Raw genomic sequence first — 14,403 nt, forward strand, 5'->3', positions numbered from 1 at the left:
AATTTGAGTTCAATAATTCACATTTTACACAGGTAAACAGATCCATTTTGGAGAGAAAAAGGCCAGATACTTAGATTGCAAGAAAGGTAGCAATGTCAACAGTTACATAGGATTTCTCCAACCATAATAAAAATGCAACAACTGACAAGGCTGTCTGTGCATTCAACTGCTACAGAAAACCTTTGAAGCTTAACATAACTTATATAACATAAAAGACGATGATTCTAGAGGCTTCCATTATTAAGAATCCCCTTGTACCACAAAATAGGGAGGGGAATTCTTTTCATTCTATAATCAATTATCTTAAAAGCCAACCAAAGGTAACTCTTGAACCTCCTACATGAATGTTATCCATCACGATGAAATACTATGTTCATATTGCTGCCACTGGGAATACCTTCTTAAATTATAGTCTCTCAGGACTCTTTTTGAATACAAAACTTTCATCTTATATGCACATGAATAAACAGCTAAACCCAGCAAGAAAGACTATAAAATAGGAAATATAGCTCATACTGGAGGTCAAAATATGCAAATTTGGCAAATTTAAAAAGAAATAATGCCCTTAGATAACAAGTGCACACCTGAGGAGAACAAGCAAGTTTAAGAAAACTAAGACAACTTTTGGCATAATGAAACTAAGATAACCTTGGATCTAATACTGAACACTGAACTTGGCTCCATCTCCAACCTGTTGAATGTTCCAACCACTGTAGAATGTGAGTTACCATCACACTTCAGCAAAACAACAAGAGAAACATTGTGTAGAATTGCTCTTGTAGTGAAGATTTATCATTTTGTTTTAAGCCTTATCTTAAAAAAAATTTCAAATCCTCAAACCTGTGTATTAGGATGACAAGAAATGAGTATTAAGAAGAAAGATCATAATAGAGATTCCTTTTTCATTTATGCTAAAATGACGAAATTGACTGGAGAACATTGAATATTGCAACATAAAATGTTGCAATATTTATATTTTGTCGCCAACTAACCCCCAGTTTTACTTTACTGCAAGCCATAAGATATTGTATAGCATAAAAAACAAATGCTAAACCATCTTTACACGACCAAAGGTTACAGCAATGAGAATTACAATCCAAGACTGAAAGGAAATACAAAGTCACTTGTAATTTTGGAGCATCACGCCAGTATCTCAAAGCAAGATTCTTGAATCATGTAAAATCAAACAATTGTCTCAATCAAAACAAAACGTAACTGACAAGATTTCTGGTGTAAACAAGTTCTCCTCTATTAGGTGTTGAATAATACTCACAACAATTTCCACTATTTATTACAACAATGAAAATTCTTGGAAGATTAGAAAACTTATTTTACCATACATAAAACTACAGCATGTAAACTTATTAAGGGTGACTCGTCTACCATATCCCGAGAATCAAATGGGGGTTGGGAGCTCATCATACACTACCCTATTCTGTTGTGCATCCACCTATCACTGTCTAATTCTTAATCTTAATTGGTAATTTTTAAAATTTATATTGTAAGTCACAATCAAATTAAAGGATATATGTTCAAATAAAGCCACCTCTAGGGATATGCAAGTTTGAAATACAGTATCCTAGCCAGAATATTTTGTGTCACACTGCTGAGTCAGCAGGATTTTGATAAGTAAGATGATAGCTGTGCATGCTTCCTTTTGTTTCCAGCTGATCAGTTTAATTTTTGCCTACAAAAAACGGCCCTTTCATCTGAGCAAAGCCCCTGTAGATTATTCACAAGTTATGAAGCTGAAATAGTCTTCACACATTTAAAACAAGCATTAGAAGCAAAACAAATCACACAAAACAGAGCACTTCTTCTATTGAATATTATATGTTCTGCAATTACCTAATGGCCAGCCCTACTAAAGTTTAGATTTTTTACTCAGCAGTCTGGTTAGACTATCCTTTGTAACTAACCCTGAAATGTTGCTGCAAAGATGAAAAGCATAAGAAAACATCCAAATGGCCTTAGTCTTTATGAAACTAATGCTAAGGAATGGTGAAAGAAAAATACTCGCATCAAGTTCAAACATTTCTTTTGATATAAGTAATGTAAGGTAGATGAATGAGTTACCATCATCTGACCTGGTTAAATTATGAACAAAAATTAGGAAATGAAAAATAAAAAATAAATAAAAATCATACATCTTCATACACTCCACATCAGTACTACTATCAGATATGGTCAATTTTCCCCAAGTAACTTTTTCATTACTTACATTATAGAAAATTAAGCCACTAATATTAATGATACAGTTCTTATATATCTGCTTCAAATTCATGGTAAAGGCAGCCAAGTTTATGAAATATTCTAAGTAACTAGCCAATAATTCTAATTTTCATGTTATTCTGCAACTCTTGATTTGTTTGAAAAAAATAAAACCTCCAACTTTATCTCTCAACCTTACTAATAGTGCATTAAAATTAACACAATCCCTTAATCCCAGCTTTAACTACATGATTTATAGAGAAAGGATATTTTTCTTAATCGTGATTGTACCTGTTTTGGATGACTGTTCAGAAATGCACCCTTGCATACACAGAGAGATGGCTGCATTTATTTGCCCATGATGTTTCATCTCCCATCCTTTCTATAATCCCACTAATCACCAGTCATTCTATCCTGTACACTATTTACATGTTACATAGACTGCATAATGGGAAAACCTCCAACCTCCAACCAACTACAGCATATAGCAATGGAGCCTGAAGGTGCACCTGCAAAACATTCTCCAACCCTGGAATCTTGACTCTTAAAACAGAACATTTTTGATAAAATAAAAGCTCATAGAAGTAGCTCCACTTTTTGATGAACACTTTGTAAGTATATCCTTGAAAAGTATTGTATATATTAAGCACAATAAGAATCAGACATACAAAACATTTGACCATAAGCTTTTCATGTTTTTAATCAACCAAGTACAAAACATTAAGCATTACATATTCTTCATAAGAATTCAACAATATAACAAACCATGATGAATGCAAGCATATGCCATACCTAAGTAACTAACTCTTACAAAAGTTAAAGACCATGACTAGCCCTTTTTTTCTTGATGCTGCCAAAGTTTTAAAATCAGTTTTTAAATTTATACTGAACCGACTAGAATTACTAAGCTCATTTCATTTCATTAACTCAAAAGCATAATGTACCAATAAAAGTCCTTTTGAATAATTAAAATAACCACGGAATACCACCAGCAGTTGGGAGTATTTTTTTCATTAAGCATCATCAATTTATGAAACCATCATTACCCATAATACCTTTCAAAACTTATTGAATTTGCATATACAGTATGACCATTACCAAAGATTAAAAATTTTAATAAGTGAATTAATCAGTTTGAACAATTCACAAAGCACCAATGAAAAGACTTCATGATAAACCAAATAAATACTATGAGAAATTTGTTGCTTCAAGAACCGTCTCCTTTTTACAATGAACACTATACTGCAAATGTTTTTAGGATACAGATATAAACTGCAATAAAAAAAAAAGTTTTCTACTTTCCACCATAGCAGTCATTAAACTAAGACCACAATTTTTTCAGTCTCCAAATTGAAAGTCTAATACCAAAATTACTTAATGCCACTGATGAAATACGTAGTTTGAATGTTAAGAGAAAATTCATCGCTACTCTGACATTTTCCTCTTGATTCAGAACCACTCAATCTACTCTCAATTTATCTAAAAAAAAATTACATAAATTCTTAAACCATATGCATTATCATTCTTTGGTGCATCAAACGAGTTTAGCTATCTCTAAGTACAAAGAACATTATCGCATATCAATATCAGTAAGACAAAAATATTAAAAACTTTTTAGCATAACCCTTAGTAAATACAGTAATTATAAAATTAAGACAGACTGAAAATGCTGGTTCTTCAGAAATGGTTTCTCTTTAAAGTCCAATAAATAAATACGTACATGTAAATACCTGGGCTGACTTCGTAACTAACAATATACATCAACGTATGCCTTTTTCCTAGTCGAGTTAAGCTTTTTCTTAAACAAGTGAAGCATTTTGATCTTTCATAAGTTTATCTGAACCAATAAATGAGAATCCATCATGATCACAGGCCTTACAACAGATAAAAATATCAAAGATACCATATTCTCATTCTGTCACCTGACACAAACTAATACAGTAATACCAAATATCCCACACCTGACCATATTTTGCATTCAAGTAAAATTTCACAACAGCAGCTCGCAAAAGTTTATACCTATCAGCAAAATCATGAATGTTTGGTCAACACTGCAAACCTTGTCTAAATTGTATGAAATGGAGAAACAGGTTGCCCATAATTTATAATATCAATTACAATAACATCTGAATATGGCCTAAAGAGCTACTCATGAGAATTTCAGAATTAGGTTTTACTTTTCTTCCTGCTTTAAGCTTTCAAAACTTAATATTATTACTACGTACTTGCTTCTTTCATTTCCCCATTGCAAAAAGACTTCCTTCATTACCTAGAAGATACCGGTAACCTCGATCCATCTACAGTTAGCCAGTTTCACAGCCAGGTCCCATCCAGGTACATGCCAAAAGGAGCTATGTTTAGATTGCTGTAACTCATCTTGTAAAGATGCTAGCCTCACATAAAGTCGTAAGTACTCTGAGTGAGAGCTTCACCTCTCTGTGACACCAAAAGTGTAAGTATGGCTTTCACATCTTATCATCATAAGAATCAGTTTTCTTGTATTTTGAGTACTGGGTGTCATACTGAGCAGGGGGGTTGGATTCCTTGGGCACAATTGGAAAGCAGCACCATAAAATGAATGCTACAAAAGCTACAAATGTGCCGATCAACAAGATGAAATCTTCAATTGTCTGAAGGGAAAAAGAAAAATATGAATTACTGAAGGAAAATCAATTTCCTCATGCACTTAGGCTTCATAATTTACTCACTCTTCTAAGGGTAACTTTATATTAAAAATTCTAAAAAACCTAAATACTTTCTTACATACCATTATCTGTACTGCATGGGCCTCACTAATCACTGAAATCAGAGCAATTTCTTCAAAACCAACTGTTGATGTTTGAAGTCCTACTGCAAAAATATTTTCTTACACTTCAGTTGTACATCAGCTTTTAATAGCCACACTATATCCAAACTAATTAACTTCACTTGCGACAGACCATGTCTCTACTTTGTACTGTAAATCTGTACTAATCATCATGAGGGTGTCCCATTTACGATTTCCTCAGTCCACTAACAACCTTAACATTTAAGCATTTTAAAGATTTCTTTTAAAATTAATGGATCAATCAAGTTCAGACATACCTTGATTCATATGCATATTCTCACAAAAGCTTTCTTTTAATAAAACTAGACTCCCATTGCAATATTAGACTAAACTATCTTTTTTGCCCCTACCAAACTGATTGCACAATTTTTCAAAAGTTTTGTGTGACCTCCCCCATTGCAACTGTATATGTATGGAACAATAAAATAAAAAAATTTCCCACATGTACACAAATTATTAGTTCAGTTGGTTCTGAATCTTACAAGTAGCAAAAAAAAAAAAAAAAAAAAAAAAAAATGGAAAGAGAAGGATAGGTGAATCCACAAGGTGTAAGAAAAAACATTCTAAAAGTTTCCCTACCTTCACCTTCTACAAGAAGTTGAAAATTACTATATTTACGACCCATTGTGGGCCCTCTTTTACAAGACAATCATAAATCTTACCAAGTTACAGTACAAGTTTTTTCTAATTAAATTTATCTTAATTTGTAAAATTATCATTGAGTTCATACAATATCAAACCAGATAAAAATTAAAATCACTAACAAATTCTGAGTATATTTGTTGTAAAAATATTTACATATATTTACCAAGATAAAAAATGCAGTAACTTTTTTTTGGATTATCCATGCCTATTCTAATATTTCTTTGCAAAACTACAATTATAGCTGACATAGTATTATAAAAGATAAGAACTAAAACCAACAGCAACAACCCCTGGGTCTATTTATAATCAAATATATAATAAGGTGTCATGTGAGAGAGGGGCAGTACTTGCTCCCTTGAAGCCATGATCACAACTGCCTACCTTTTAATTTTAACCAGTCTAAAAGCTGCCATTAGTGAATTCATAGGCTATAGAAGTAGTGGAAACTCTTTCCTGTCCAATTCCTTCAAATCGATGGTGCTTAATATTGATTCTCACCATGAATTATTGCTACTCATATGAGGGGATCCATCCATTAAAGGTTGACCCATTGTTGTCCATCTCTTGATACCAATACTGTATCAAGAACCGTGTTGACCTAGTAAATATGACAAATTTTTAAAGTAATTCCTTACATACAAATCTGAGGTCTTTACATGTGGGGGTTACTTTCAGTGCAAGCTGGAACCAGCTGTTTAACTAAAAAAAAGTTATTGGTATTTGGCTAAAGTTGATATGCATTCACTTTACCTATTGGCCCAGGTAGCAGAATCAGGGGTGGCTAGAGGTAGGCCATTTATGTCACGACCTCAGGTTTGTATGTTAGGAAAAATCAAAATTATTTTAATAATTTGTCATTTGTTCTACATGTATACAAGGAACAACAGAGAAGTTTGATGTGAACATTGGACTCCACAAAGGTTCTGCTAAGATTCCCTCTATATTTCTGATATAGTAATGGATGTGACAGTTGCTGGAGTGAAAGATCTGGTGTCTGGGAGTGTACTCTTTGCAGATAACATAGTGTTAGCAACAACTAGTAAAGAAGAAGCAGACAGGAAATTGGAGTTGTAGAGAAGTGCATTAGAGGACAGAGGCCTAAAGATAAGCAGAGCAAAATCTGAATATATGTGGATGAATGGAGGAGACCAAGAGGAAAGCATCAACTTATAGTAGTAAGAAGTAAAAAGAGCTACATCCTTTAACCCTTTAACGCCGAAGGGGTATATTAAAAATCGTCTTCCGTGTGCCGAGGCGGTCTCGGAGTGAGCGCGGAAGCGGAAACAATATTTTTTTCAAAAAATCACAGAGCGCTTAGTTTTCAAGATTAAGAGTTCATTTTTGGCTCTTTTTTTGTCATTGCCTGAAGTTTAGTATGCAACCATCAGAAAAGAAAAAATTATCATTATCATATATAAAAAATGCGATATATGATAGCGCGAAAATAAAATTTCATATATAATTGTATTCAAATCACGCTATGCGCAAAACGGTTAAAGGTAACAAGTTAATTTTGTTTTCCGTTGTAATGTACACTAAATTGCGATCATTTTGGTATATAACACATTGTAAAACGATAAAAGCAACACAGATAAAATATTATCACAAAATAATGCATGAATTCATAACGCGCGGACGTAAACAATTTTTTTCAAAAATTCACCATAAATCAAAATATTGTCCTAGAGACTTCCAATTTCTTTCAAACTGAAGACAAATGATTAAATATTACTATACTGTAAGAGTATTAGCTTACAATTACAGTTTTCGACCATATCTGAAGAGTTAAAGTTGACTGAATGTCGAATTTTTTTAAATATTTTTTTATATGCAATTATTTCGGAAATTAGAAAAGCTACAACCTTCAAATATTTTTCGTTTTATTCTACATGAAATTGCGCACATTTTCATATATAAAACTCTATTAAATGCCTAATATGAAATGGAGCAAATATTCCGAGAATGCGACGTACGCATTTCGGAGATTTGTGGCGGAGAATCCGCGCACGGAGGGAAGGAAAGTTTTTTTTTTTAATTCACCATAAATCTAAATATTGTGCTAGAGACTTCGAATTTGTTGCAAGATGAATATAAATGACTGAATATTACTAAACTGTAAGAGTTTTTTTTTAGCTTACAATTGCGTTTTTCGACCATTTCGGTAGAGTCAAAGTTGACCGAACGTGGTTTTTTTCTATTTATCGTGATTTATATGCAAATATTTCGAAAATGAGATAAGCTACAACCTTCAATTATTTTTTGTTGTATTCTACATGAAACTGCGCACATTTTTATATATAAAATGATATTGTTATGATACAATAGTTTCATACATACTTACCTGGCAGATATATACTTAGCTATAGACTCTGTCGTCCCCGACAGAAATTCAAATTTCGCGGCACTCGCTACAGGTAGGTCAGGTGATCTACCGCCCTGCTCTGGGTGGCAGGACTAGGAACCATTCCCGTTTTCTATCAGATTTTCTCTTCCACCTGTCTCCTGCGGGGAGGCTGGGTGGGCCATCAATCGTATATATCTGCCAGGTAAGTATGTATGAAACTTTATTGTATCATAACAATATCATTTTCATACATTCAACTTCCCTGTCAGATATATACTTAGCTGATTGACACCCTTTGGTGGAGGGTAAGAGACAGCTAACTACTGAAAAGACAGGTAAACAACATATGTTGTAGGTATTTATAGACCTTGGTTCCTACCTGATTAGGTGGAAGACTTCGTGGCTACTGCCTGGAAGTCTGCTTCACCTCAAGAGCCTTAGCGAGATAGTGATCTGTGGCCAAGAGTTCTTGTGGGTCTGTCGATGGGGTCTTATCCACTTACTCGGCAGAGCCTGACTGGCATTTGTCAATGAGTGCTAATCCGCTTATATGACAACACGCATTCTTTAAGGAGCACACAACCGATCCCGATCACCCGATCCAAACACCCGTGTTAGTTCTAAGATTGCCAAGAGTTATCCCCAAACTCTTTGCAAACAAACCAAAACTCGAATTACACAGTCAATACGCACACACTAAAGTACTGAACCGAAGCGACGGCCGCCTGTGCGACATCTGACACTTCTTCCAGCAGGAAGCCAAGAACGTATCCGAGAAGAGGGTTACATACAGAAAATTAAGGATCGGCACTTGCTCCAGTACCCAGAACCGTCTGCGCTGACACAAACGGACCTCGAGAAAAACATTTCTCATACGTTACGCGCACGTCCTTCAAGTAATGAGATGCGAACACCGAGTTGCACCTCCAATATGTTGCATCTAAAATATTCTTGAGAGACATATTTCTTTGGAATGCAATAGACGTCGCGATTGCCCTTACTTCATGAGCTCTTACTCTCAATAGTTTAAAAGAGTCATCTGGGCAGTTCTTATGCGCCTCGGTAATAACGCTTCTTACAAAGAAGGCTAAGGCATTCTTCGACATCGGTCTTTTGGGGTCCCTTACCGAGCACCATAGACCGTGTTGCGAACCCCCCATCTGCTTCTTTCTGTCCAAATAGAATTTAAGCGCTCTGACCGGGCAAAGAGACCTCTCTGCCTCTCTGCCTACTAGACTAGCCAGGCCTTTTACCTCGAAGCTCCTGGGCCAGGGTTTCGAGGGATTCTCATTTTTAGCAAGAAAGAGAGTCTGGAACGAACAAATAGCAGAGTCTCCTTTGAAGCCCACTCGTGACTCAAGGGCGTGCAGCTCGCTGACTCTCTTCGCCTGTAGCGAGAGACAACAGAAACAGGCACTTCCTTGTAATATCTCGAAAGGAAGCCGTGTGAGGTGGTTCGAACCTTTCAGAAGATAGAAATTTTAGGACCACGTCCAGATTCCAGCTCGGAGCTCTAGGTTCTTTTGATTTGGATGTTTCGAAAGAACGAATGAGATCCTGGAAATCCTTATTATTGGCCAAATCTAATCCTCTGTTCCTGAATACAGCCGAGAGCATACTCCTGTATCCCTTAATAGTTGGTACAGAAAGATGCGATTTCTCCTTCAAGAAAAGAAGGAAATCTGCAATTTCGGTCACAGAGGTATTGGAGGAGGACAGCTTCTTCGACCTACACCAACTTCTGAACACCTCTTACTTCGATTGGTATACTCGCATAGTGGATGATCTGCGGGCTCTGGCAATTGCGCTTGCCGCCTTGCGAGAAAACCCTCTCGCTCTGACAAGTCTTTCGATAGTCGAAAGGCAGTCAGAGCAAGAGCGGGTAGGTTTTGATGGTACCTCTCGAAGTGGGGTTGTTTGAGCAGATCTGTCCTGTTTGGAAGAGATCTGGGGAAGTCCACCGTCCACTCCATTACCTCTGTGAACCAATTTTGGGATGGCCAATATGGGGCTATCAGAGTCATCCTTGTCCCCTTCGAGGCCACAAACTTTCTGACCACCTCCCCCAGGATCTTGAATGGGGGAAAAGCGTACACATCCAGTCTGGAACAGTTCAGGAGAAAGGCATCTACTGCATAAGCTCTGGGATCGTCTGCCAGAGCGCAAAAGGTGTCTATCCTCTTGGAGAGGAACGTGGCGAACAGGTCTATTTGAGGCTTCCCCCAAAGAGACCAAAGGATCTGACACACTTCTGAGTGGAGGGTCCATTCTGTGGGAAGGACCTGGAACCTCCTGCTCAGCCTGTCCGCTCTCACGTTCCTCTCCCCTTGGACAAACCTTGTTAGTAGAGTTATATTCCTTTGATTCGCCAAAATAAGAAGATCTCTTGTTTTCTTACATAAGCCAGAGCGGTGGTATTGTCGGAGTTTATCTGCACTACCCCGTCTCTGACTATCTGTTTGAAGCCCTTTAACGCCAGATGAATGGCTAAGAGCTCCTTGCAATTTATGTGCCATGACACCTGCTCTTCCGACCAGGTGCCCGACACTTCCCTGGATCCTAAGGTTGCACCCCAACCTGTCTCCGACGCGTCTGAAAATAATATCAGGTTCGGGTTCCGAACTTCCAGGGACACACCTCTGTTTTCCTCTAGAGGGGGTAACCACCACCTTAAGTGATTTTTCACTTCTGTTGGGATTGGAAAAGTATCGGAGAGCTGTCCTGTCTTCCAATTCCAACTCCTTCTCAGGAAGAACTGTAGAGGACGGAGATGCAGTCTTCCTAGAGGAAAGAACTGTTCCAGCGAGGAAAGGGTCCCCAGAAGGCTCAACCATTCCCTCGCTGAACTGCGCTCCTTCCCTAAGAAGCTGGATACTGTGGTGCAACCTTTCGTTATTCTCTCTTGAGATGGAAATACTCGAAAACCCCGAGAATCCATCCGAATCCCCAGATAAACCATGTTCTGGCTGGGGATCATCTGAGATTTCTCGAAGTTTACGATCAATCCTAATGACTTTGTCAGGTCTAATGTCGTTGAAAGGTCCTCCAAACACTGTTTGTGCGAGCTGGCCCTGATGAACCAGTCGTCCAGGTATAGGGAGACGTTTATTCCCATCAGATGTAGATGTCTTGCTACATTCTTCATTATGCTTGTGAAGACTTGAGGAGCCATGGACAGGCCGAAACACAGGGCCCTGAACTGATAGATCCTTCCCTCCATCATGAAACGAAGGTACTTCCTCGACTAATGATGAATCGGGATGTGGAAATAGGCGTCTTGAAGATCGAGGGACGCCATCCAATCTCCTTGGCGAAGGGCTGCAAGGACTGAAGCAGACGTTTCCATGCTGAACTTCTGTTTCTCCACAAATCTGTTCAGCGCACTTACATCCAGTACTGGTCTCCACCCCCCCGAAGCTTTCGCTGCTAGAAAAAGGCGATTGTAAAACCCCGGGGAGTTGTGATCCAGTACCAGCTCGATTGCTCTTTTGTCCCACATCTGTTCTACCATTTGACGAAGAGTATCCATCAGTACAGGGTCCTTGTATCTGGCGGACAGTTCCCTCGGTGTTGATGTCAGGGGAGGGCTGTCCTTGAATGGGATATAATATCCCTTCTTGATGACCGACATGAACCAAGTGTCGGCTCCTATGTTTGCCCAGGCTTCCGCAAAATCTTGGAACCTGGCACCTACAGGTGTTTGGAGGATCGCTTTCTCATTTCCCCTTCTTAAAGGGTCAGAAGGAAGCTCTTCCTCTTCTTTCCGTCATCTTTCTTCTGGAAATAGTTCTAGCCGGAGGGCCTCCTCGAAAGGGCTGCTGCTGCGTTGGACGAGCCCCTTTCTTTTCTTCATTGGCCACAGGCCTATTCTTCCTCGAAGACTGCCTGAGGAGATCTTGAGTCACCTTCTCAGTTAGTGAATGTGCAATGTCCTTCACCAACTGAGAAGGGAACAAATGCTCTGAAAGAGGGGCGAACAACAAGGCGGATCTCTGTGAAGGAGAGACGGCCTTAGTGAGGAAAGCACTATAAACTGCCCTCTTCTTCAGCATTCCGACACCAAAGAGGGAGGAGACCTCTGCCGACCCATCCTGAACGGCTTTGTCTATGCATGTAAGTATGCCATGCAAAGCTTCCGGGTTTAGGTCTTCTGCTTCCTGGGACTTTTTAGCCAAAACCCCAAGGGACCAATCCAGGAAATTAAATACTTCCAAGACGTGGAAAAGTCCCTTGAGGAGATGGTCCATCTCCGAAAGACCCCATGTTGCTCGGGCCGAGTTCAAGGCGTGTCTTCTCGAGGAGTCTACGAGACTCGAGAAGTCCGATTCGGCCTAAGTAGGCAGAGACAATCCCATATTTTCTCCTGTCTCATACCATATGCCTCTTCTACCCGTTAGTTTGGCAGGAGGCATACAAAAGACCGTCCTTCCTAGTTCCTTTTTTGTCTTAATCCAGGAATCTAGAGACTGTAGGGCCCTCTTCATAGATATGGCCAGTTTCATCTTAAGGAAGGACGAAGACTTGAGTGATTTAGCGCTCAAAAAAAGAGCGCGCGGAGAAGGAGCAGCAGCTGGAGTCAACGAATCTCCATATTCTTCTAGAAGGAGAGAAGTAAGAACTTTATAGTTCGACAGTCCTTCTTTATTCGTTACCTCGTCTTCCGAAACGTCCTCTAAGTCGAGAGGCTCTAAGTCGAGAGGATCGGAAGGAGAAAGCTCCCTTCTTTCGTCTGTCTCCTTCTTTGACTTCTTCCTTTCCGTAGAAGAACAACTTCTAACAGGCGAGGGACTAAGGGCTATTGCCTCCCTACGCCTATCCTTAGGAGAATCTGGGTAAATTTGCGCCTGGCGCCTGATTGACTCCTGGCGGCTATCAGGCTCTTCTCGTATAGTATGCGCCTGGCAGGCGCATCTCGCTCGGAAGGCTCCTGGCGCCTGGCAGGCTCATCGCACTTGGCAGGCACTTCGCTCCTGGCAGGCGCTTCTTCCATTCTAGCTGGCGCCTGGTTGGCGTTCTGCGCCTGGAACGATCTCGGGAATAATCAGGTTCTTTGCGGCTGGATGACTCCTCCCTTTCTGTGAGGACTTCAAAATCATCAATATCCTCACTGTCAGGCGTCTGGCTGGCGCCAGGCGCCTGGCAGGAGTTTCTTCCTTTTCTACCTCTCGCCTGCCTGGTGCTTCGCTCCCCCCAGAGATGGCCGCCTGTGCGACAACTCCCCTGGAAGGCTCGTTGCGCCTGACAGGAGATCGGTGTCTAGATCTTTTTATAGGAAGCTTGTCGTCCTTTCTGCGAGAAGGCTCCTTGGAAAGGACTCCTACCAACGACGCTAGCTGCTCTTGCATATTTAGCAAAATTTTCCTGGTCGAGGCCCTTAAGGTTAGGCAGATCCCGATGATCATGTTGGAATAACTACTACTTCTTCAGCACAAGTCATCTACATCAGTGAGCAGTAGAGAACTGAAGGTCCTGCACACTCAACTTCTCCTCCATACATGAGAGGCTACATAGCCACATGGGAGGTTCACCATTTCCCCTCCATACATGAGAGGTATAGAATACCACATGGGAGGTTCTTCAGACTCAGGCGGTACCTTGGACTCGACACCGACGGTATGGTACTTCCTCTGCAAGCATCCTCACCTACTGAGCTAGACAACCAGGCGAGATTTGTTTTTACCTCCATGAATAAAAAGTATAGCTTATCACATGGGAGGTACTTCTGACTCAGATAGTACCTTAGACTCAACACTGACGTTGAAGTACTTTCTTTGCAAACACCCTCACCTACTGAGCTAGACAACCAGGTGAGGAGATTTGTTTTTACCTCCATGAATAAGAAATATAGCTTATCACATGGGAGGTACTTCTGACTCAGACAGTACCTTAGACTCAACACTGATGTTGAAGTACTTTCTTTGCAAACATCCTCACCACTGATTTAGATAACTAGTGAGGATACATGCTTTTATACATGGTAGGTTGCTTATGAGTTACCTGCGTATGTTCCGTGGACAGGTCGGGCTGAATGAGATTGATCCCGCCTCCGAGTAAATGTTGTTGATCGGCCTAATTCAGGTGTTCAGGGAGTGTATTGCAACATGAAGTTTTCATAATAAAACTAATATTGTAATACTTACCTGAACACCTGAATGATTCCCACCCTCCTCCACACTTCAATTTGATAGTGAATGATTCAATTAAGGAGACAGGCCTCTGGTGGCCAGTATTTGCGGCACCGATGCCAACGGTAACACAGGTAACTCATTTGACTAGATTTTACCTGCAGCGTTGGTAACACTGACAGGTAAAATTACCCACTTAGTGAGTAAATATGTGGGGATTGGTCAGTGACCAGGGCTAATTCAGGTGTTCA

General features: G+C 39.5%; 1 protein-coding gene across 1 annotated transcript in view; it reads right to left on the minus strand.

Moving 5' to 3' along the window:
* Positions 1–1,275: 1,275 nt before the first annotated feature.
* LOC135225742 (uncharacterized) overlaps positions 1,276–14,403 on the minus strand; it is a 123,438-nt gene continuing 110,310 nt past the window's right edge. Inside the window, exon 3 of the mRNA XM_064265135.1 lies at positions 1,276–4,841. Within this exon, the coding sequence (XP_064121205.1) occupies positions 4,677–4,841 (165 nt within the window). The 3' untranslated portion in view covers positions 1,276–4,676. The remainder of the gene's footprint in view (positions 4,842–14,403) is intronic.

The sequence above is a fragment of the Macrobrachium nipponense genome, chromosome 13 (genome assembly GCF_015104395.2).
Source record: "Macrobrachium nipponense isolate FS-2020 chromosome 13, ASM1510439v2, whole genome shotgun sequence".
Lineage (NCBI taxonomy): Eukaryota > Metazoa > Arthropoda > Malacostraca > Decapoda > Palaemonidae > Macrobrachium > Macrobrachium nipponense.